Here is a 21,750-nt window from a genome sequence, read left to right as displayed (position 1 = left end):
GCCTTATTCATGACCATATCCTGGATAAACGTCTGGATTATATGTGCATTACAGAGACCTGGCACCCACCAAATACTTTTTCCTCTTTAAATGAGAGCTGTCCCCAGGGATATAGCTACCTCCAGAAAGCTCGCAGCACAGGACGCGGTGGCGGCCTGTCAGTTATCTATCGCAGCGATCTGGAGCTATCTCTGCAACCATTACCTGAACTGTCTTCATTTGAATGCCTTGCATTTAAATCTAAGTCCCCCTCCCCTGTGCTGTTCCTCCTCATTTACCGACCACCAAAACCAAACCCGTCATTTATCACTGAGATGTCAGATCTTTTCACAACTTTCTGCACATCCTCTGCCGATGTCATAATTTTAGGTGATCTGAACATCCACGTTGACACCCCCTCCTCCCCTTTTGCAGCTGAATTTCTTCAGATACTGGACTGTTTTAATTTAAAACAACTTGTTGATGTCCCCACGCACACCAGGGGACACACCTTGGACCTGGTCATTACAAATTCTGCCCCTCTCACCAACCTGCAGGTGTATGACCTAGGTGTGTCTGATCACAAGGCCATTTCTATGGATCTGCAATCCCCATCCAGCCTCTCCAAGCCTAAGCGGAATATCTGTTTCAGAAACCTAAAAAACATAAACCCAGAACTCTTGGCAGCAGACTTTCAACATCTTTCCACACACTTTTCATCAGCCGATGAAGCAGTGGACTACTACAACAGCCATCTGAGCAGCCTCCTGGACCTCCATGCCCCTGTTAAAACCAGAACAGTCACCTTCACCCGCTCAGCTCCCTGGTTCACAGATGGGCTTCGTAAGATGAAGGCAGCAGGGCGAGTCCTTGAGCGGCGCTTCAAAGCCTCTGGCCTCACTGTCCACAAACAAATGTACCGGGAGCAACAGCAAAAATATGCTCAGTCCCTCAAAGATGCAAGGTCACAGTTTTACTCCGATGCCATCAGAAACAGTCCAGGAAATTCCAAGCAGTTTTTTTCCACTGTAAATCACCTTCTCAAACCACAACCCCCTCCACTTACTGCCACTACAGAAGAGCAGTGCAATAAATTCATGGATTTTTTCACATCAAAAATTGCACATATTCGCTCTGCCCTTTTTGGTCCTCCCACCCAAACTGTTCCTACAGCGTATACTGTCTCACAACCCCTAATCTGCTTTCCTGTGGTTTCATCAGAAGAGGTGCAGAACATCATCAGGAAGATGAAATCCTCTACCTGTCCTCTGGACCCTCTCCCAACCTCCCTGGTGAAAACCCATATCACTGTCCTAACCCCCCTGATCACCGCTATTATAAATCATTCCCTCCAAACTGGTCACGTTCCCCCTGCCTTAAAAAATGCCATAATCAGACCATTACTCAAAAAACCCACTCTTGATCCGGACGTCCTATCCAACTATAGGCCCATTTCCAATCTCCCCTTCATATCGAAAGTACTTGAGAAAGCAGTTGCCACCCACCTTCTGGACCACCTCAAACATAATAACCTTTTTGAAAAATTCCAGTCCGGTTTCCGCTCCGCTCACAGCACAGAGACTGCCCTCGTCAGAGTCACAAACGACCTCCTCATGTCATCTGATGGTGGCTCTCCCTCCCTCCTCATCCTCCTGGATCTTTCTGCTGCTTTTGACACTGTCGACCATGGCATTCTTTTAAACCGGCTCCACCTCACCACTGGACTCAATGACACTGCTCTCAGTTGGTTCAAGTCATACCTCACAAACCGGACAGAATACATCTCCCTGGGTCACTCCAAATCACATCCACACACAGTCACCTGCGGTGTCCCCCAGGGATCAGTCCTTGGCCCCATCCTCTTCATCCTCTACCTCACCCCCCTTGGCCAAATCATCAGCCGTCACAAAATTTCATTCCACTGCTATGCTGATGACACGCAGCTTTATGTAAATGCCACAGCTGCAACCCCATCCTCACTGTCATCCCCATCAAAACTCACCTCCTGCCTGGAGGAGATAAAGTCATGGATGGAGCACAATTTCCTCCAACTAAACAGCTCCAAAACCGAAGCCATACTGATTGGCACCCCTCACCAGACCAAATCATCATCCATAACCAGCATCACCTTCTCTGGCGCCAACATCCCCCTTTCATCAACAGTCACTAATCTTGGTGTAAAAATGGACTCTCAACTCACGTTTGAAGCCCATATAAATCACCTCTGCAAGACCTCCTTCTACCACCTCCGTAACATTTCCAAACTCCGCCCCATTCTCTCCCTCTCAGATGCTGAAAAGCTGGTTCATGCTTTTGTCTCCTCCAGACTGGACTACTGTAACGCACTTCTCATTGGGATTCCTAGCAAGAGTCTGCAGAGGCTTCAGTACATCCAAAACTCTGCAGCTAGGATCCTGATGAGAGTGCGGAAACATGAGCACATTACCCCCATTCTCCACTCACTCCACTGGCTTCCCATCTCCACCAGGATTGAGTACAAAGTTTCCCTCCTCACTCACCAATGCATCCATGGACACGCACCCCCCTATCTCAAAGAAATCATCAATCCACAAAACACAACACGCTCCCTCCGCTCCACTCAATCAAACCTCCTCCACATACCCAGAACCAGACGGAGGACCATGGGAGATAGGGCCTTCTGTGCTGCTGCCCCACGTCTGTGGAATGCCCTCCCTGACACCTTGAGGGCACCACAATCAACTGACTGTTTTAAAAAAGGTCTTAAGACATTTCTTTTTAGCAAAGCTTTTGGTCCCCTTTAGATGTTTTTTTCTTTTTTAAAACCTTTTCTTCTTCTTTTTAACCTGTAGCACTTTGAGATATTTGATGTAAAGTGCTTTATAAATAAAATGTATTATTATTATTATTATTAAGTAGGCAACACCAAATGTGTTTAATTAACATTTGAGAACAATATAACATGTTGTCAGCTCCTTTTAATGTTGATTCGCCTACTATCTAGAATTACTACGGGGGATAATTAACGTTATAAGAGCTAACGTTAAATTAAAACAACTAGCCAAAAGTTATTTTTTTAAAGGTAGCTAGCTAGCGAGCTATCATGATAACAGTTATGTAAATATGACTTTTAGAAGACGTCAGGACATACACAGGTGAATATCATGTTTGTAACCATGTTGCTAAAGCTAAATAAAGTTGTTTAAAAAGTGAAAACCTGGAATGGAAAAGGACAGACAGATAAGACAGGTGTCCATTGGTGCCTGTAAGCCGATTTTCAAATGCTATTATCATACTTCACATATTTAATTTACCAATCACAGTATCTATTGTTCCGAAGACAAAGCGTGTATTGAAGTAGTAATATATTAATATATAACTGCCCTATGTCTGAAATCAGGCGTGGTCCCTGAGAACCTGAGGCCTTCTTGACAGGTCAGAGTGATCATTGGATTTAAAAGTGTGAAGTAGTACACAATGTACTAGATTGTGTACTACATGCATACTGTGTTACATAATGCACCTTTTTATCTAACTTGGCTACACTAATTTATTGCTTCATCTTCAAATACAGGCTGTTGCATACATAGCCAGGTATTATGATTACAAAATATCTGCATACCTGAGGAATGTGTCGTTGTACATTTTCCAATAATCTTAAAGCAATTTAACAGTAATACTTAATGCTGTCTATCTATCTGTCTTGCAGTGGGACAAAGTGGAAAAACTCCTGGGAGCCAAAAGACAACATTCAAAGGTAACATCCTGAAATAGCCAATAAATTGTTTGACACTGTTACTGTGTCACAGTGATTTTGTTATTGTTGCTGTGTTGTATACCAGTTATGGAGACTGACAGTTATTATATATTCTTTGATATAACTGCTTTATGATCTGTTTTGCTTGATCTTTGAGGAGACAGGCTACATGAATTCATTCATTCATTCATCTTCTATACCCGCTTATTCCTGTTAAGGGTCGCAGTGTCTGCTGGAGCCTATCCCAACAGTCATCGGGCGAGAGGCGGGGTACATCCTGGACAGGTCACCAGTCTATCGCAGGGCTAACATAGAAAGACAGACAACCATTCACACTCACGTGCACACCTACGACCAATTAGAATCACCAATGAACCTAACCAGCATGTCTTTGGACGGCGGGAAGAAGCGGGAGAACCCGGAGAGAACCCACGCAGACACAGGGAGAACATACAAACTCCACACAGAAAGGCCCAGTCGGCCCATGGATTCGAACCGGTGACCTTCTCGCTGTGAGGCATCAGTGCTAACCACCCTGGCTACGTGAATGATAAATGTTAATGTCTGGTAATGTTTTAAAATAAAATACCTGCCACCTGTCTCTGTCTGTGTTCATTTCCATTCAATTCAGTTTCATGATTGTTTACAGTTTATAAATTAGCAGCCTGAATAGGTTTGTTTTCACTAAAAAAGGGTGAGGGGTTAACAGACAACTTCATCCAATCACACCCATTACAGTAGCTTAGCCAGCATAAAAGACAAGCCCCTGTCATCGGGAAGTACATTCTTACCCATCAGCTGAATTTTTGTGCTTATATTGCTTGTTAATTACTCAGAATTGATTTAGTTTTGATTACCATTTATTGTTAAAGGCATAAGCCGTGAATCTGTAGTTACACTATAGGTGAGGATAGAAGTTACAATATTCTGAAATCAAGGAATGCCCCTGTCATAAATCCTCATTAGTGTTTTGTTGAGATGCTGTTTTTTCATTGAAACACACAGATGTCAGAAATGACCTAGTGGATATCATAACAACGGTATGTGTAACTGATTTACTCAAAGTCCCTTGACAAATAGCTGTTGTGATGTTAGTTTACACACAGGTTCAAGATGTCTGGTGGAATTAATTGGCAAAAACAAATGAGCAGATACAATATAAATTACTAATTCAGTTGTAAATCTGTCAGATATGATTACTTTACATGATTTTTTCTCATTGTTTAAAAAAAATACTTATATCATGGGCTAAGTCCTCAAAAGGCTCTCTGAATCTAAGCCTGGGCACAGCTGTGTTCATGAAATGTGAAAATCCATACTTTATTGTAGGACTATAATAAAGATATTGTTGGAAAGGGCTCAACGTGGGGAATAACATATCTTAGTTTAGGGGTTGTAACTGACTCCTTCTTTGAACTATTGACCTTTGAACACTGACTTCTGAGAATTTTTGAAGGCTTGTAATTCTGCATCAAAAGGGGCTATAGACATGGGACAAAGTGCTGTAGAAAGCTTATGAACTCTGCCTTTTGTGCCTGTGTGACTATACCTGGTGGATATAGACAGAAAGTGGGAGCGCTGTCCAAAATGGTATCTTTTCACCCAATTGACAATTATATGCTTAAATTCTGGTCACAGAAATGTGTTTCCCACACCCTTAAACCCCCGGCTATGTATTCATTTTATTATTTATATCCTCCTATTCGAGGAACTCACTAATCGTGGTAGAAACTACAAATCCCTTGAGCTGCGACATGTAGATTGATACCAAGTCACGTGATATTTGTAGTTTTTTCAGTTTTCAAACACATGTTAAAATAGGGTTGTAAAAAGATATATATGCTGATTACATCGAATATCTAGTATTGCCGAACTAGCGATGACATTGCTTTAAGTCGATATATGTAAAGAAAAAGTAAAGAGAGTTTATTTAGGATGTGTTTAGAACCGCGCAATATAGATTTACGCCAAACAGCAATGCAGTTTGGTTCTCCCGCTTCAGTAGGCAGGGTTTGGATTGGTTTATCTGCTGAACACATGAAATATTTACTACAGCCGAACTTGTAACGGCAGTGATTATAGTTGCTTTAAGTTAAGAAATGACACACAACACTGCATTTGAGTCGTTTATTTGAAAATATTATGAAGCTTTGTCTGTAGCTTGGTTGAGCGGCAGAAACCGAACGCAGCCAATCCACGGCGGACAGCTATAGACAGGATTGGAATGAGTCCAACTACGTCACTAGGCTTTCTGCCGATCTCATAAGCCTTCTTTTAATAATACTGTTCAAAATGCACCAGGTTTAACGAATGCATTGAGTAATACGGCATTACTAGCATTCACTTTGAGGATGTGGGTAGTATTTTTACACTAATCGGCTCGTTTTCTACCCCGGGATGACGACGGAGGTTGACCGGCCGATCAGCTCAGGAGGCCGGCCGTTCATCTGTGAGATGACTCGCTGCTCCTGTTCCACAGGTGGCGCTTCACTTCTCCGAAAACATCGGAGCAAACTTCCAACCAGGCGTTATTTGGATAAACTGATCACATACTGGGGATCTGCACCGTTACTTTCTAGCATGAAAAAATATTAAAACTTAATAAAGTGACGTATTAACAGCTATAGAGCGGGAATTAAAACAGCTTTTAGCCTGCCTATTACGATGCCGCTAGAGGGCACCAGCGCGGCTAGTCACCCGCAAACGTAACACTGGGTCGTAATTTGGGTGCAGGAAAAACGACAACTGTGGTCGTTCTGTAGAGGAGGACAGTCTGTGTTTTGAGTTGCAGTTACAAAACCCAACTACACAACAAAATATTAGATAAGTGAGCAAACTGGACCAGACAGAATACAGAATTGACCTTTGGCTAAGCCCCGCCCCCCTTAGTTACTGTTGCTACGTCCGACATTCTCTTCTGGGCTGTGGTTTTCTGGTTATCTATAAGGCTCTGGTATCAATATCAAGGAGCAACACTGTTCATGCAAAGCTGGGTACGTCTCTATTCACTTCTATAATCGTTATTACGAAGCAAACGGACTAACGTTACGCACGTATAACGTTGTATTTCTTCAGCGTGTGCTAGCGTATCAACAACTATGCAACTTAAGCTGTAACGGTGATGTTTTGGTTAGCTCCACAGGGTTTTGCGCGCACATCATTGGGCTTATCCATACCCTGGATGCTGTATATATACCGACAGTATAGCCTGCCGAGACCGAAAATATGAGACGCCTGCGTTAAAGTCAATGGAGCGCTGTGAAAAAAGTGTCGGACCCCTGTGGGAGCTCTCTTGGCTGTGATTGGTCAATCTACATTCTAGGGCGGGGCTTAGCCAAAGGTCAATTCTAGGGCAGAGTCTGCTGGTTTTGTTTACCCATAGCAACGGTTGCTATGCGTCGCAGGTTGAAAATGAGATCGTAGAGACAAGTAAAAAAAAAAAAAAACAGGTAAAGAAAAAGTAGTTTTAAGCCGACAGCAAACATGGAGTCCTGTAACTCCAGTAATTATGTCATTTTAATGTATACTTAAAAAAAAAAAAAAAAAAAAGTCGTGGTAGCGAAGACAATTGTTTCTGCCCCACGAAAATGTTCACCGCACCAATGATTGTTCAGCATGCGCCGCACGGTACTGCAAAATACACATTTGTAACACAAAATCAATCGCCAAAAACATATTTCCAGCGCAGGCAAACCGCTGGATGGCTAACCCCCTTTCCGTCAAAATACAAAGATGAGGGATTTGCATTCAAATCTATCGGATGACCCTGAGTCTACAGCGTCAAGCAACGAAGAGGGGGCCCCCTAGAAGTCGGCTTAGGACGTCAGGGCTAAATGACCAAACGGCAGCATGTGAAGACAAGGTGTGAGACTGTGTTGTATATATAGGTAAAAGGCTCACAAAGGCTCACAAGGCCATATTTCCAACAGATTTCCAAACCAAAATCATTTGGACATGAGATCCAGCCTGCTTTGTGTGAGGAGTCAGATGAAGTAATTAATGACTTTTCATGGCACCGGACCAAATGAAACAGTGATGATGAGTTTCACTGTCATTCAGTGGTTCATGACACATTTATTAAACAAACAGAAGAGCAGAAGAGGTCCATAAAGTAAGTCTGTGTTTGGTTGGATGCTAAAAAATGAGTGTCACAGAACAGATATACATTAATATAGGTCTTTTTTACAAAAATAGTTTTCGTTTGTTTGAACTTTAGGGGTCCTGGATGAACTTTAATGTTCACACACTGAAAAGTATGCCATTGTCATAGTGTAAACATGTCACTGGATCTTCTAGTATTGAAACTGGTGAGTATTAGTAAGTCAGAAACTACAAACCCATAACTTATTGCCAGTAACAACTTTGAGTGTGCTTTAATACAAGCGAAGTTCACGCTTCTGGAAGTGCAAATAATGTTTCAGCTTAAAGCGTTCTTATTGTTCTTGTCATTCATGTGGTAGTTTGTGGTGTAGTTGTACTGGGATGAACAGTTGTCCTTAATGTTGTGGTGGCTAAGTTTTGTTGTATCGAACACCCCCTTATAATACTCAACAAAATTGTGGCAAGGGGAGTACCGGAATCATTAATTGCACTGCTCAAGGGCTCCGTGGAAATGCTGGGTCCATGTTACATGGACACGAAAACACAACAATGCAGAACCATAGAGGACAATCATCTTCACAGTCTTTGTATTGTTGCTCTGCTGTCCATCAGCGCATAGAAACCTTCTCAAAGAATCTGACTGGCCCAGCAGATCTTTGCTCCAACATTATCAGTTCCTAGCAGAGGGGTTCCAGACCAACTTTCTGCCACAAAACATTTGCGCGATATTTATATTATTATATTGCGTAGTAACCTGCTTGTTTGTTATTCCTTTCTATAGTTCATATATGAAACACCTTTGAATTATATCCACATACTGTATTTAAGAATAAGAATAAGAATAAGAAAACCTTTAATAGTCCCACAATGGGGAAATTGCAGTTTGCAACAGCATAATAGACATATTGCACATTAGGAGTGCTCACCTTGGAGCCTAACAGCAGCAGGAAGGAAAGACCTTCTGTATCTTTCCTTCACACATCGAGGGTGAAGCAGTCTGCCACTGAAGCTGCTCCTCAGTCCCTTCAGGTCACCATGGAGGGGGGCCGGACTCATCGTCCAGCATGGAGGACTGTTCAGCCAGAACTCCCCCATCACCCACCTCCCCCACCGAGTCCAAGGGGCAGCCCAGGACAGAGCTGGACTGAAAAAAGAGAGACAGAGTAAGAGCTGTTGCAAGCAGCTGCCAGCTTCAACCGGCGCTGCAAAAAAACCCCAAAAAAACCCAAACATATCCTTCAAGAGGTACTCACTTGTCATCCGCTTGGACAACAAAATAGATGTGCTGGTTTTCCTCATTTTCAGGATCAGAGTGCGTCCTTGTCAGAGTGAAATGTCCTCTTCTTAATTCAATCTGATTGATGTTGTGAGGTACCCGCAACACCAGCTGAGTAATACGTAAACAAACAGAATCAGAAATCTCATATTTACCTCAAAACATGTTTTGATTGGTTTTACAAACCTAACTGATCTCTATGGCACTTTACCACACATCTGTATTAGACTTTAAAATAGCTGCTTGTTCTCTTTTGACTTACATAAAGTTATTTGTGGATGTGGATTTCCAGGGTTTGATTGACAGCATGATATAGTGAAGTTCAATTGGCTGGTGTTGGAGGTACAACAAATAAAAAATTATGACAAGCTAAAGTTTACCTCAATGATCGCAAGATGGTGATCTGGGGCAATGTGTTGGCTTGGCCAGTCCCCCCCCCCCCCCCCCATGGAAATAAATAATAACTGAACTTGTAACAGTTTTGTTGCAAAGCACAATCCTACGGTGAAATTAGATCTGGTGTTTGTTAAGACGAATTACTGTTGTATTAAGCATTGCAAGCATCATAGTAAAAAGGCTAACAAAGGTATAGGCTACCACCAATTAACCCAATTAACATTAGCCCTTCATTCATGACATAGATACTGTAATCACACAGAGAGAACATAGCATACCTTTATCTTTTCTTTTTTTCCTAAATTGCTCACCTGATGGCTTTGACCTTCTTCTGTCCATCTCTGTTTATTTGACACTCGACAATCAACAGATTTCCATCCTTCAGCGCTGTCACTCACGACCAGAAGTCAAGACTAAACCAATTCACCTTGGTAACCACATAATCGTTTTGTATTACCTATTTTTTATTTGGCCATTTCACACAATGCATAAAAACAAAAAACGTGCAGAAATTATAGGCCTGTATTTATAATATTATGAATGAAATGTGCGTTATGTGGAAGAAAGTCAAGGTGTGACTGACTTTAGCCCTGACATACAGTGGACCCCCCCCCCGTTCAATTTGGGAGAGACCCAGAGGTGAACTGTCCCCCGCGCACCCCTCCCCTTTCCCTTTCTCACACACAGCTTCTGTGCACGGCACTTTCTCAGCAAGCAGGGGGCGACAATTTGCCAATTCCCCACACAGATATGACGGATAATAGAAAACTATGAAGCGCCGCAGATTTATTTGTTTATTTTTTTCCAAGTGCTCGTGCCGCCCCCCTTGTGTCATGATAAAATGCCGCCCCGGGCGGCTGCCCGGTTCGCCCGTGCCTAAAACCGCTACTGCTTCAGGTAAAAGTGTAATTACTATACAATGTTCTATCTATCTATCTATCTATCTAGCTAGCTTGCTTGCTAGCATGCTATCTATCTCCATGACAGCACAACTGGTTGTTTAATATATGTGTACAATAAAGTCATCACAGAGTTGTTAACAGAGAGGTTTACTGTGCTTGAGCAATGTTTAACAGCTTCTGAGTGAGAAACAACAGTGTCTGAGCTCAGCTGGGAAATGAGAAGGATCGTTTTCTGATGCATCAGAGAGAATGTAAAAACTTTGTGCAACAAACCAGGCATTACTTAAGCGTTTGGTTGAATTTCACTTACAACCAAGCCAAATTCTTTTTGCATAACTTGTACTACTTTTTATGTGTTTTAAGTAGACATGTAAAGTCTGTCAACTTGGTTCAAGCCTTCAGTTTTACTGTTATTGAAGAAGAAGAAGTCTTGACTGAAACAGAGCCTTAATTAATACACAAAACCAAGCAGATTTTGTTTCATATATACATTATGTTATCCTATTCTATTTCATTATTTATCTTTTATAAGCTACTCTTTTGCTCTTGTTATTTTTTATTCTGCCTTTTCTGTAAACTGTTGTAAACTGCAATTTCCCCATTGTGGGACTAATAAAGGTTTTTCTTATTCTTATTCTTGTTCATTAAGTATGGTTTCCACATTCTTGGAAAGTTAACTGATCCAAACACACACGCACACACACGTGTTATTATATTTGTTTTATATTTATTACATTCAGTTACATACAGTAAATTCTCTTCACAAACAGTAATTTCCTGTCAGAGCACTTTTCTCTAATAAAGCAGGTTAAAAGAATGAAGATTTCAAAGAACATGTTCTACATTATTTCCTCCTTAAATCTCTGAATTTGACACTCCAGTCATTCAGACATGGAGGACACATGAAAAATAATTTAAGTTTAGATTTGACTTAGTAACATAAATCAGATATGTTAAAAACACATTTCTCTAACGGGTACCTGTTGCATTTTCAGAATTAACCACTACGAGTCACTGCTTTAACTTTTAGAATGGTGATGTTTGATGGCAGCCCCCGTCTCTCCAGTTCAGCTTTAAGCTGCAGAAGAAAACAAATAGTTCTGAGATCCGATCAGTGCTAAATTACATATTGCATATATACTTATGAACAGATTTTTTGCATAATAAAGAGGAACAAAGCTGAAAGGGGTTTGGCAGTCGTGTAACCAGGGAAAAGTTTCACATGTAAATTGTGAGATTAAACATGGAACACACAGGACAAAAACAACCCACCTGTGTACCAAGATTACTGAAGTTTTCCTCAGTCAGTGGCACTGAAGAGGAGATCCTTGCTCTCAGAACTACAACTAGAAGCACAATAAATCAACATTACATACTTTTTTAAGATAAGGTCTCAATTCCAGGCAGAGCTGATCAAGGTCCTGTTTTAAGCATGATATATGAAACTAGCTTTACATTTCAAGGCCACGGTTCCCCTTTAGCTCAACTGTGTAAATTTTCATAAACAGATTCTATAGTTTAAAATCCTTACTACTCACTTGTCTTAGAGGCTGGGGAAGTCAATGTAGAAAAAATGACAGTTGAATAGTGTTTGGAGTTATTGCCATGCATGTAAACAGAAGAGAACATAAAAATAGATATCCAGTGAAATGATTTCCTCCTTCTGAGCCAGGTAGAATTTGAATTTATAACCTGAAAAACAAGGAAGGACTGTACTCACCAACACTCACAATGACGCATCGAAGTGCAGAGTGATACTTTGTGACACTGAAGAGATAATCAAGACAGTAGCTTCATTATTTAATCATATTACAGATTATATATATATCACATAGTACTTTCCTGACTTTCTTTTCAAATGCATGGTTTGTTAACAGCATAGTGCTCCTGGTTTTAGCAACTGTAGTCATTTTGATTCAGGATGAAAACACAACAATTTTATACAAACAGTTCACTTTTTCTTATTTGCAAAAGTAAGTGGTTGTAGAAGGAAGGTCCAACCATTAGGCTTGGAGGAATGACTCAATACGGAACTGAAATGTTTTGGTTTGCTTCTATAATTCATCCTGCAGCTGCTTTCATGTGTTATTTAATCACTAAAGACAAGGGAGCCAGAGTTAGGGGGTATCAAAAAATAACTATGCATATCCTGGCCTCCCCTGTGTTTTACTGATGAGGTGGGATGGTTTGGAACAATTCTCACACTTTTCAGCTTTCTGTTTATTTCGTAAAGGCCTCCAGACCCTTTATGGCTCGTTTTTGTCAAATTCCAAATTGAGAAAAATACATTTCCTTTTCTATATAATATTCATGTGAAGGACAAAAGACTGACTTTAGAACTGCCTGAATGACGAAACAGATGGGGAAGCTTCTTCCTGCTTCGTTCTCAAATGGTGTCCATGTCAGGGTGAACTGTCCTGTTCCTGTTGTGTTCCGGATTACGTTGTAAGGCCCACTGAACAGCAACTCTGTGATCCTTTAACAAAAAGTAAAAAGCTCATCAGTCCTGAAAATGTCCCACCTGCAAATGGAGTTTGTTGTGATAAAGTTATGCAAATGCCACAGTCTTTCATGGTAGTAGTTTGTTTTTTTGACAGTGAAAGCGTTCAAACCCACCTAAAAAGATTCCTGAAAGACCTGGCGAATGAAAACCATTTATGTGTCACTAATATCTGCATGCGAATATGTGTTTTTTTGTCAAACCAGAGGCTGTTCTCCAAGTCATTATTAGCTTTTGGGGCTTTAACATTCAAATTCTTTAATGGTGTTTGCATTTCTCTTACTTGGAGGTATTTGCCTCTGCACTGATGTTGATGTCCAGCCTCTGATTGACCGTGGTATTGAGCTGAGCTCTGTTGGCTGGAGTTGGAGGCAGAAACCTCGGCAGAAAGATTCCTTCTTTACAGGATGACACAGCAGGATCCACTGGAAATACAGAGAAAAACATCAAGTCAGTCTAACAGTGGAAATGACCCCTAATTCATCCACTTTGGTCCAGACTAGAATATCACCGAAACTCTTTGTCCAAAGGATGAATCTTACTTACTCTGGTGGGTGTGAATTTTGTATAAGCAAATTCACAAAAGTACAAGTTTTAATGATACCAAATGTCAGTCTATCATGGTGTGGAGACACTTCAAATTGAGGAACGATGTTTTCATACACTGAAGACCAGCCTGATAATTTGTACCTTTCAAAACAAACTGGACAGGTATTTTGCTGATAATGTCACTGGGAGTTACTGTCGTATTCTTCTTGCCGGTTCCAGTCAGGATGATGGTCTGCCTGGGATAGTCCTCCATCACCAGCTGCACTGCATACAGACCCTCATTACTGCTACTGGTGTGCTTGAATGACAGAGTACAAGACTGCAAAAGAATGCAGCAGAATTAGAACGAGCATGTCCTTGTATGGTTAGGGTTAGGATTAGTGTCAGGGTTATGGCTCGGGTTGGGGTAACTCACTGGTAGCAGGGTGAGGACAGACGGTGGTGTGCAGGGCTTACACTCTGACAGCGATGTGTTTCCATATCTGCATCTAACCTGGTCCCCATCAGAGTCAAAGGCCAACAGGTTGAAGTCTGTCGGACAGTTTGAAGGAACTCTGTGAAAGTGTAAAAAAAAGTGTAAAAAAGAAAAAAAGAAAGAAGGGGGAAATCACAAGTGCATTAAAGACATCTCAATCCCATTTAGGAGAAGACTGGCACACTGAATGTGAGTCATCAGTAAGTCCATGAGCGTCATGAGTCCGTCAAGAGGCTGTCACATACCTACAGAAGGTCAGTGTTTGTTTTAGGTGAACTTCATGGAAACATGCAACCATCAACATTTTCAGATGAAAACAAAATACAAATGATGTTTATCTGAGCTGCTAAGAGTCTTAATGTACTTGATGAAAAATTACCTCACAAGCGGCAGGATGGTGGTCTGAGGTGATGTGTTGGCTTGTCTGGTGTCTGACCGCTGCCTCAGTTCCACCAGAGTCACAGCTCTCCATGACACGATGCCATTTGTGATGTTGTTTATCCAGTTGCCACCATCTAACCTGTGGTGGAGATTCACAGTCAGACTCAGTTATTATTGGCAAGCTGCAACCACCAAGAGCTGAGAAACGAAGGCAATGTGGAAGTGCCAAGAACTTTGACTCCTGGAATGGCCAGTAGAGATTGGCTGCAAAATTGAATCAACCTGTTTCCTCACCAACAGACCCCAGGTGGAGAGGATGGGGGAGTCCACATCTGCCTCACTGATCCTCAACACAGGCACGCCGCAAGGTTGTATGCTCAGCCCTGCCCTCTTCACCTACTATACTCATGACTGCTCTGCCACCCACCCCACAAATATGGTTGTGAAGTTTGCGGACGACACCACCGTGGTGGTCTCATATCCAGCAATGATGAGACCCACTGCAGAGGAGAGGTCCAGAATTTGACCCAGTGGTGCTCCAGGAATAATCTTATCCTGAACATCAGCAAGACCACGGAGGTCATAGTGGACTACAGGAGGACCAGAAAGACTGAACACGCTCCTCTCTTCTTACATGGGGAGGCAGTGGAGTGTGTGGACAGCATCAAGTTCCTGGGCCTCCACACTTCTTCTGACCTCTCCTGGACTGTGAACACTTCACACCTGGTGATGAAGGCTCACCAACGGCTCTTCTTTCTCAGGAAGTTGAAGCGGAGTGGACTCTCTTCACAGCCGCTCATTAACTTCTAAAGAGCAACCATCGAAAGCATCCTGTGTCTCAGTGTGACAGTGTGGTACGGGACAGGAGGGACTTAGAGTGGGTGGTGAGGACAGCACAGGGGATTGTGGGCTGTCGTCTACCAGATCTGGATACAGTTAAACTGCCCGAGTCCAGAAGAGAGCCAGACACACTGCGACAGACCCCACTCACCCGGGCCATAGACTGTTTGTACCTCTTCCTTCACGGAGGCACAGAAACATCAAAACCACAACCACACTCAACCCTCCCTCCTGACCCCGCCCACCCCCCGCCATGGACACTTTACAAATCATTGCAATGCTTGCACCATATTAGGTTTACAAGGTTTGCTGCTAACTATCCACTCCTATGTATATATCTGTACAGCTGTATTTTTAGTTTTTATCTTATTTTATTCTTATAGTTAAAAATTGCCTATTCTATTTTTTAGATGGCACTATTTAAGCCAGGAGCTACCGCACAACATTTCATGATGTTCTCACATAATGACAATAAAGGATTCTTGATTCTTGATTCTTGAAGTCCATCGACCTCCATGTTAATATGTCCAGCTTTACAACTGAAATAAACTTCACCTGTTTACATTATTTAAAGTAGTGCATAATTAAGGGAATGGTCCAGTCAAAGGTGTGCTAATGCAACAATGGTCATTGACACTGAACTGCACACCAATTTAAGCACAGTGGATTTACAATATACTTCCTTTGGGGAGAAAGGTAGAAAACAGTTTTAGAAAATGTAATTTTATTATATTACCAGAAGGGGGCAAATATAGTGGTAGGGGAAATACTTCATTTCTTTTTATTGTATTTTTAAAGTGGTCTCACCACAGCTGAAATGGTGCATTGCTGGAGAGCTGTCGAGTTGAGATTCCCTCGGTCTGACACCACGGTTCACTGTTTTCCATGTCGACGGTCTTCACCACCACGCTCTCATTCCCACAATTCCCACTGAGACAGGTCCACAATATTGAATGCTCACAAGAGTGAATGTTCATCTTGTAGCGAATGATCACCTGTGGATTTTTAAAGAGGTTTTGATTTAATTACTGTGAAAGTTCAAAATGTAAATAAACTGGTTGAATAAGAAACTGTACATACCGTGACAGATCCATCTGAACGAGTGTTACCTGCATAGTAAGTCATCACTGTACCATAAAAATGAGAAGCCTGAGAGCAGCATACCAACAGCAGCTGCAGCAGCAGCAGCACCGATAGCGACATGGTGATTCTGTTAGTCTCTCTATGCGCATTAATGGCTCACTAATGCTTTCACAGAGACAGACTGTCAAACACTCTCTCCTTTTTTTTTTCTATTTACTCACTCCCACATGGACATTTAGTTTGCATTCCGTGAACCAGGAAATTATTGGCTACCAGGAAACCTGCCATGGTTACCAGATAAAGAACATGACTGGCAAATGGCTAAATTATGTTAATGCAAAGTACATCCTGAGTGCAGAATTGTGTAAACCAAAGTTAGAGATCATCTTATATTTGGCACTTTAATCAAACAACATTTGTCCTTCTACAACCTTGGACTTTCAGTGACTTAAAAGATGCAGCAGTGCACCTCCCCAGTGTGAAAAATTGCATATCCTGAGAAACTGTAACTTTTTTGCAAAGACCACTGACTTACAACTATGGAGCTGTATAGACTGCTGAGGAGCCAGATGGGAACGAGATGGAGCAGAGTGGACGGAGATTTTGCAAGTAGCTTATGAATTTGAGACTGTTGAAACCGTAGTAACACACCAAAAAGAGTTTGACACACCTCTTAAAATGAGTTCACTCTACATGAAAACTGTTGAAGCAACAGATACACTGCTCCATTGAAATGTCATGATTAAATTAGGGGTCTTCAAACGTAACAGCTGTCACCATACTGTCCCATACGTCGTATGGGAAGAGAATCGTGTGAATCAGTCATTTTGTTGCCTGTTGCCTATGAGCCTATTTCTCATCGTGTCTTGGTTGCTGCTCTCCCTGATGCTATGTTGTAGCCAAAACAAATTGCAGTTAGAAAATGTGATGCTCTGCTTAACATACTTGATCTCATCCCACAAGGCGATGCAAGGACAGATGTGGCTGCAACAGAAGCTGCAAAACAGTCTTTGACGGAACAATATGTCTCTGTGTCTGAACAGGAAACGGGAAATTCAAATGAGAACTTTGCAAAAATGAGAGCTCAATGGAAAAAAGCACATGACAGAAAATAATTGAGAACCACTGCCATAGAGGAACTTAATGTACTAAACATAAGTAGTAATCTATGGAAGCTTTTTTGTTAGACTCTGAATGTACCTTCTATCATGAATTAGGAAAAGTTCATCAACCTGTGGGGACGACAAATCCAACCAGAAAAAAAGGAAACAGTTTGTTTCACCCCTAGCTGATACAGTTATACACCAAGCAAATCATCCTGTGACCAGAAAGTTGAGGCCACCTGCAAAAGATATATGAACACAAATGAACACATGCAAGTATTGACAGCCACACATTGCTCTACTGAATCTGACTAGAACACTTAGTCTACGCCGAAAGAGCATGGAATCCATGCTCTTTCGGCGTAGACTAAGTGTTCTAGTCAGATTCAGTAGAGCAATGTGTCAGTACTGCTGCCCTCTAGGGATGGTTTGATACTTTTTACCTTGCTTGAAAACACGTGCAAAATAGACCCACAACACCAGCAAACACAAAACGCTCTACAAACACAAGAACTCACAACACCAGCAAACACTAAAATGCTCTCCAAGTACAGAAACGCGCTGCACGTACAAAAACGCGCTTCAAATACAGAAACGCGCTGCAAGTACAGAAAAGCGCTGCAAGTACAGAAAAGCGCTGCAAACTCAAAAACTCAAACAACGGAAATGTTTGACAGAGGAGAAACACGTAATGTTATAGAGGCGGCGGGATCCATTAGCCGTAGCCGCAGCTAGCTCATCTCCTCGGTAAGATTTCAGGGAATTTTATGTCACAAATAAGACGCATATTACCGTTCGAAGGAGGAATTTTTCCCTCTCCTTCAGCCCATGTTCTTTATACCTATTGGAAAGGTTTGTTCAACTATGAATAGACCACCTGACAACATCTCTCCAATTTGCAGTTTATTTAGCACGCAGAGAATAGGTACAGAGTCAGCACTGAGACTTCAGCTTAACCACCTTATGGGTAGAAAAGGTGAAGCCACCAACTATGGGTTTACAGAAGTTTTATTCTATATGGGCTCCACCCGAGGACAATAGGAAGAGCGCGGCCTTTCGTGGATCAGTAGTTTTCCATGTGTAGCCGAGGCCGGCTCTAACTGGTTTCTACAAGATGAAATATTAGAGTGTGGTGCATCTTATCTAGTAAACAACCCCGTATCTGGTATGATATGGTAAATGGTAAATGGCCTTGCTTTTATATAGCGCTTTTCTACCTATTGGTACTCAATATATATAGAAGAGCAACACTTCTTTCTGTTCTGTGCCCTCACATAACACTTTAATATCCAACATTACACAGGTTGGTTTATAAGGCTGGTCCTATTTTACAGCTCTAACGTTGCGTATGGTGAACGAGTCCCCACTGACATCCGTGACCGCGCCGATGCAGAGGCTTCACCACCACAACCATCTGAGTCAGCGGAGTGACACAATCAGGCACTTGAACCCAGCACTCGGTTCACTCAATCCTGGGCCAGTCCCGCCCCGGCCGCCGGCAGATGTGGAATTTCTTCCACACCTGCTGCGGCAGAGGACAGGAGACAAGAGCCCGCAAATCCTCCGACCTAACGCTCGGACCCGGATGTTGGGACAAAATTGATGACAATATGAGGGCATACTGGGTTAAAGTGGGCCCTGAAAATTGTCAAAACAAAGATGCAAACGTCACTAACTAAGGACTTCTCTGCCAGAAGGTCGAGAAAGAAAAAAATTTAAAGGTAGCAATCTGAAATCTGAATCTGAAAAAAATCTCAAATCTGAATATGTACATACTTATTTCTGCTACTGTTTCATTATTGCTGTTATTACATGCTGCTGTTGCAGCAGCTGCTGCTGTGTTTATTTTGCTGTTTTATACAGGGTTTGATGTAGCCTATTGCACAGTGGTTGTGCTACAAAGAGTAGCCTAGGGGCCCGTGACCACCTTAATCCTCCTCTGACTACACCACACTCTATCTGGTAATTTGTTTAATTGAAATTATGCTACACAAATCCGTTGAACGTTTTATTTTTTTTTTTATTTAAAATTTAACACAAGTTACTGTCGTAATTTGTGTTCAATTTAAACTGTTGCAGAGCTTTGGCTAGCTCTCTACAGCAGCAAAACATTTATTACATGTCTAAAAATACATTAGTTAATCAAAATAGTGAAACTAAATTTATATCTTTGGTTGAGCAGAGTAGTTTATTTGGCTCACTCAATTATACTTTTATTAAGTGGTTCTTAATAAGCTTTATGATTATTACAATCGATGGTTGCTATTTATAGTTCCTACGTAAGCTAATTATTGATACTGGTTTACTTGCATAACTGCTCCTATTAAAGATACTAGAGCATATAGAGCACATATTTATGATTTTGAATCTAAATCTGCAGGGGAACTAAACTGCTGTCAGCTACGTTGACACTTTACTTTGGATATGAATGAAGGGTGCATTTATGTTTGTTACAAGATGATTTTCTCTTTCAGTAACTGGTTCAGCTCATACCCACCTGTGATGCCTTCTCCATGTCTTCCACTGTATGTAGGACGCTTGTACCTGCTTCAACAATAGACGGCTGGTATTACGTTATCTTCAATTATTAATTATATAATTATATTTGAAAAATGTCACCTATATTTTAAGGTCTTGTTTTCTTTTATCCCACAGATGTGACAGAATAGTATTGCCTTTATATTTTTCATTACTGCAAGTATTTATACTTTTATTATCCTCCATAGTTACAGTGTGGATCATTGGTGACATGTTTGTCCAGCGTGGTGCCGAGAGAGCTACAGAGAACTTCAGTAGTAGGCTCTGCTGCTTGCTGGACGTATGTGTCTGCTGTTTGGCTGGTGTAAACTTTGATGGAAAAGTATTCTCTTCTTTTCCTACTCACTGTGAGGAAGGGCAGCGCTGAACATCCTCATCATCCTCTGAGGTGGCAGTGGTATGCTAGAGGTCAACCAAATCGAGCTGGTCATCATGATGAAGGAGGACATGCACCCACTTACACCTGCTCGTCCTCATTCCTATAACCCCACCCTTAGGCCCACTGCGACTTGTACAAACCTTGTTTGACTACCTTTTTACTTTTACATTTTATAGTCTGAAATACAGTCACCACTTTGTGTTTAATGTCTCTTATTTAAGTTCTGTTACAGTCAGAAGTTGTAGGTCACATTTCAAAAAATTCTCTTTGTATTTACACTCTTTTGTGCTGATGGTAAATGTTACATTTTATGTTAAAATATCACTGTCAACTGAAAGTACAAACAAATCATAATAATTGATCATTAATTGTAATAATTTATTTATTAATAACAAAAATGATTACTGTTATTCAAACAATAGTTTGAATAGGCTAACAGGCTAGCTATGTTGGGCACAAACAATAGTTTGAATAGCCATAATCTTACATTTAGAAAAACATCAATACTAAAGTTAACATATCCAGGCTGTAACAAGGAATCGGTGATGAAGTGAAGACTTTCAAATTGTTCTCTGCACTGAAGAGATGTCCTGTTAGTCCAGCTCTTCATCACATGTTGAACATCACTGCAGCCTGTCTGGATCACGTTACACAAACAGATATGTAAATATATTTACATTTATGGTTATATATAATATATATACCACACTATACCACTGTGCAACAGGGCATTATTTATTTAAGGAAAAAGTCAACATATTATATTACTATATTAATATTTTATTGTAACAGAACACCGCTCAACACTTTATATCTAACCGAACCAAGTTTGTCATTAACGTTGTCGTAACATTGATCGTATGGAAAAAGTAACGTCAACAAGACATAAACGTTTCCTACTTTACGTTGTGGAATAATATTTTCCAACTTCAACTTGAAGTAGTCATTAACTCCTCGGAGGATCAGGTTTTGGTTTTGAGCAAATGAGGTCCATCGCTTTTTAGGGCCCTGCGGAAACATTTCCGCCGTGTGAATTTGCAGCGCGTTTCTGTACTTGCAACGCACTTCTATGTTTGCAGTGCGTTTCTGTACTTGCAGAGCGTTTACATGTTTGCTGCGCGTTTTTGAGTTTGCAGCGCATTTCTGTACTTACAGCGCGTTTCTGTATTTGCTGGTATTGTAAGTCTATTTGCATGTGTTTTCTGAAGTTGCGGTGCGTTGAGCTCTCTCGGCCACCGTACTTTTTACCTCTCTAAATCTTCATTTACATGTTGTCTAACCTTGCATATTATTACATTAATGCTCATTATTATGTGCCTCGTAAGGTAACTCTCCAATGACTGGAGAGTGTCAGTAGGGGAGATTTTTGCAGGGGATTTTGTAGAGATTGACTGTAGAATTAGTTGTCATGTGTTGTCTCTCATCTGAATGAAATGAAGAGAAAAGCAGACACATGTTTAGGTTTAGGCCTGATTGCTGTAATTTGAGTGTAAAGCCTGGATTATGCTTCCG

General features: G+C 41.3%; 1 protein-coding gene across 3 annotated transcripts; it reads right to left on the bottom strand.

Annotated features, from left to right (window-relative positions):
* Positions 1–11,214: 11,214 nt before the first annotated feature.
* Positions 11,215–18,793, bottom strand: LOC311485556 (uncharacterized protein). Of its 3 annotated transcripts, XR_014698968.1 has the most exons (9): positions 16,216–18,793; positions 15,943–16,130; positions 14,294–14,434; positions 13,855–13,993; positions 13,581–13,758; positions 13,174–13,315; positions 12,723–12,866; positions 11,663–12,157; positions 11,215–11,468 (listed from the first exon to the last, which is right to left on the bottom strand). XR_014698968.1 is itself a non-coding variant. In XM_084541048.1 (8 exons), exons 1-8 carry the CDS (start codon positions 16,336–16,338, stop codon positions 12,076–12,078), a joined length of 1,137 nt encoding a protein of 378 aa, XP_084397174.1. In that variant the 5' UTR covers positions 16,339–18,793; the 3' UTR covers positions 11,215–12,075. The 3 variants fall into 3 exon arrangements, 1 of the variants encoding a protein (XP_084397174.1); XR_014698969.1 differs by having other exon boundaries at positions 15,943–16,325; XM_084541048.1 differs by having other exon boundaries at positions 11,215–12,157.
* Between the last annotated feature and the right edge of the window lie 2,957 nt (positions 18,794–21,750).

Source organism: Chelon labrosus, assembly GCF_963514085.1.
Source record: "Chelon labrosus genome assembly, chromosome: 1".
In the NCBI taxonomy this organism is placed as follows: domain Eukaryota; kingdom Metazoa; phylum Chordata; class Actinopteri; order Mugiliformes; family Mugilidae; genus Chelon; species Chelon labrosus.
This window is presented reverse-complemented; position numbering and strand designations above follow the sequence as displayed.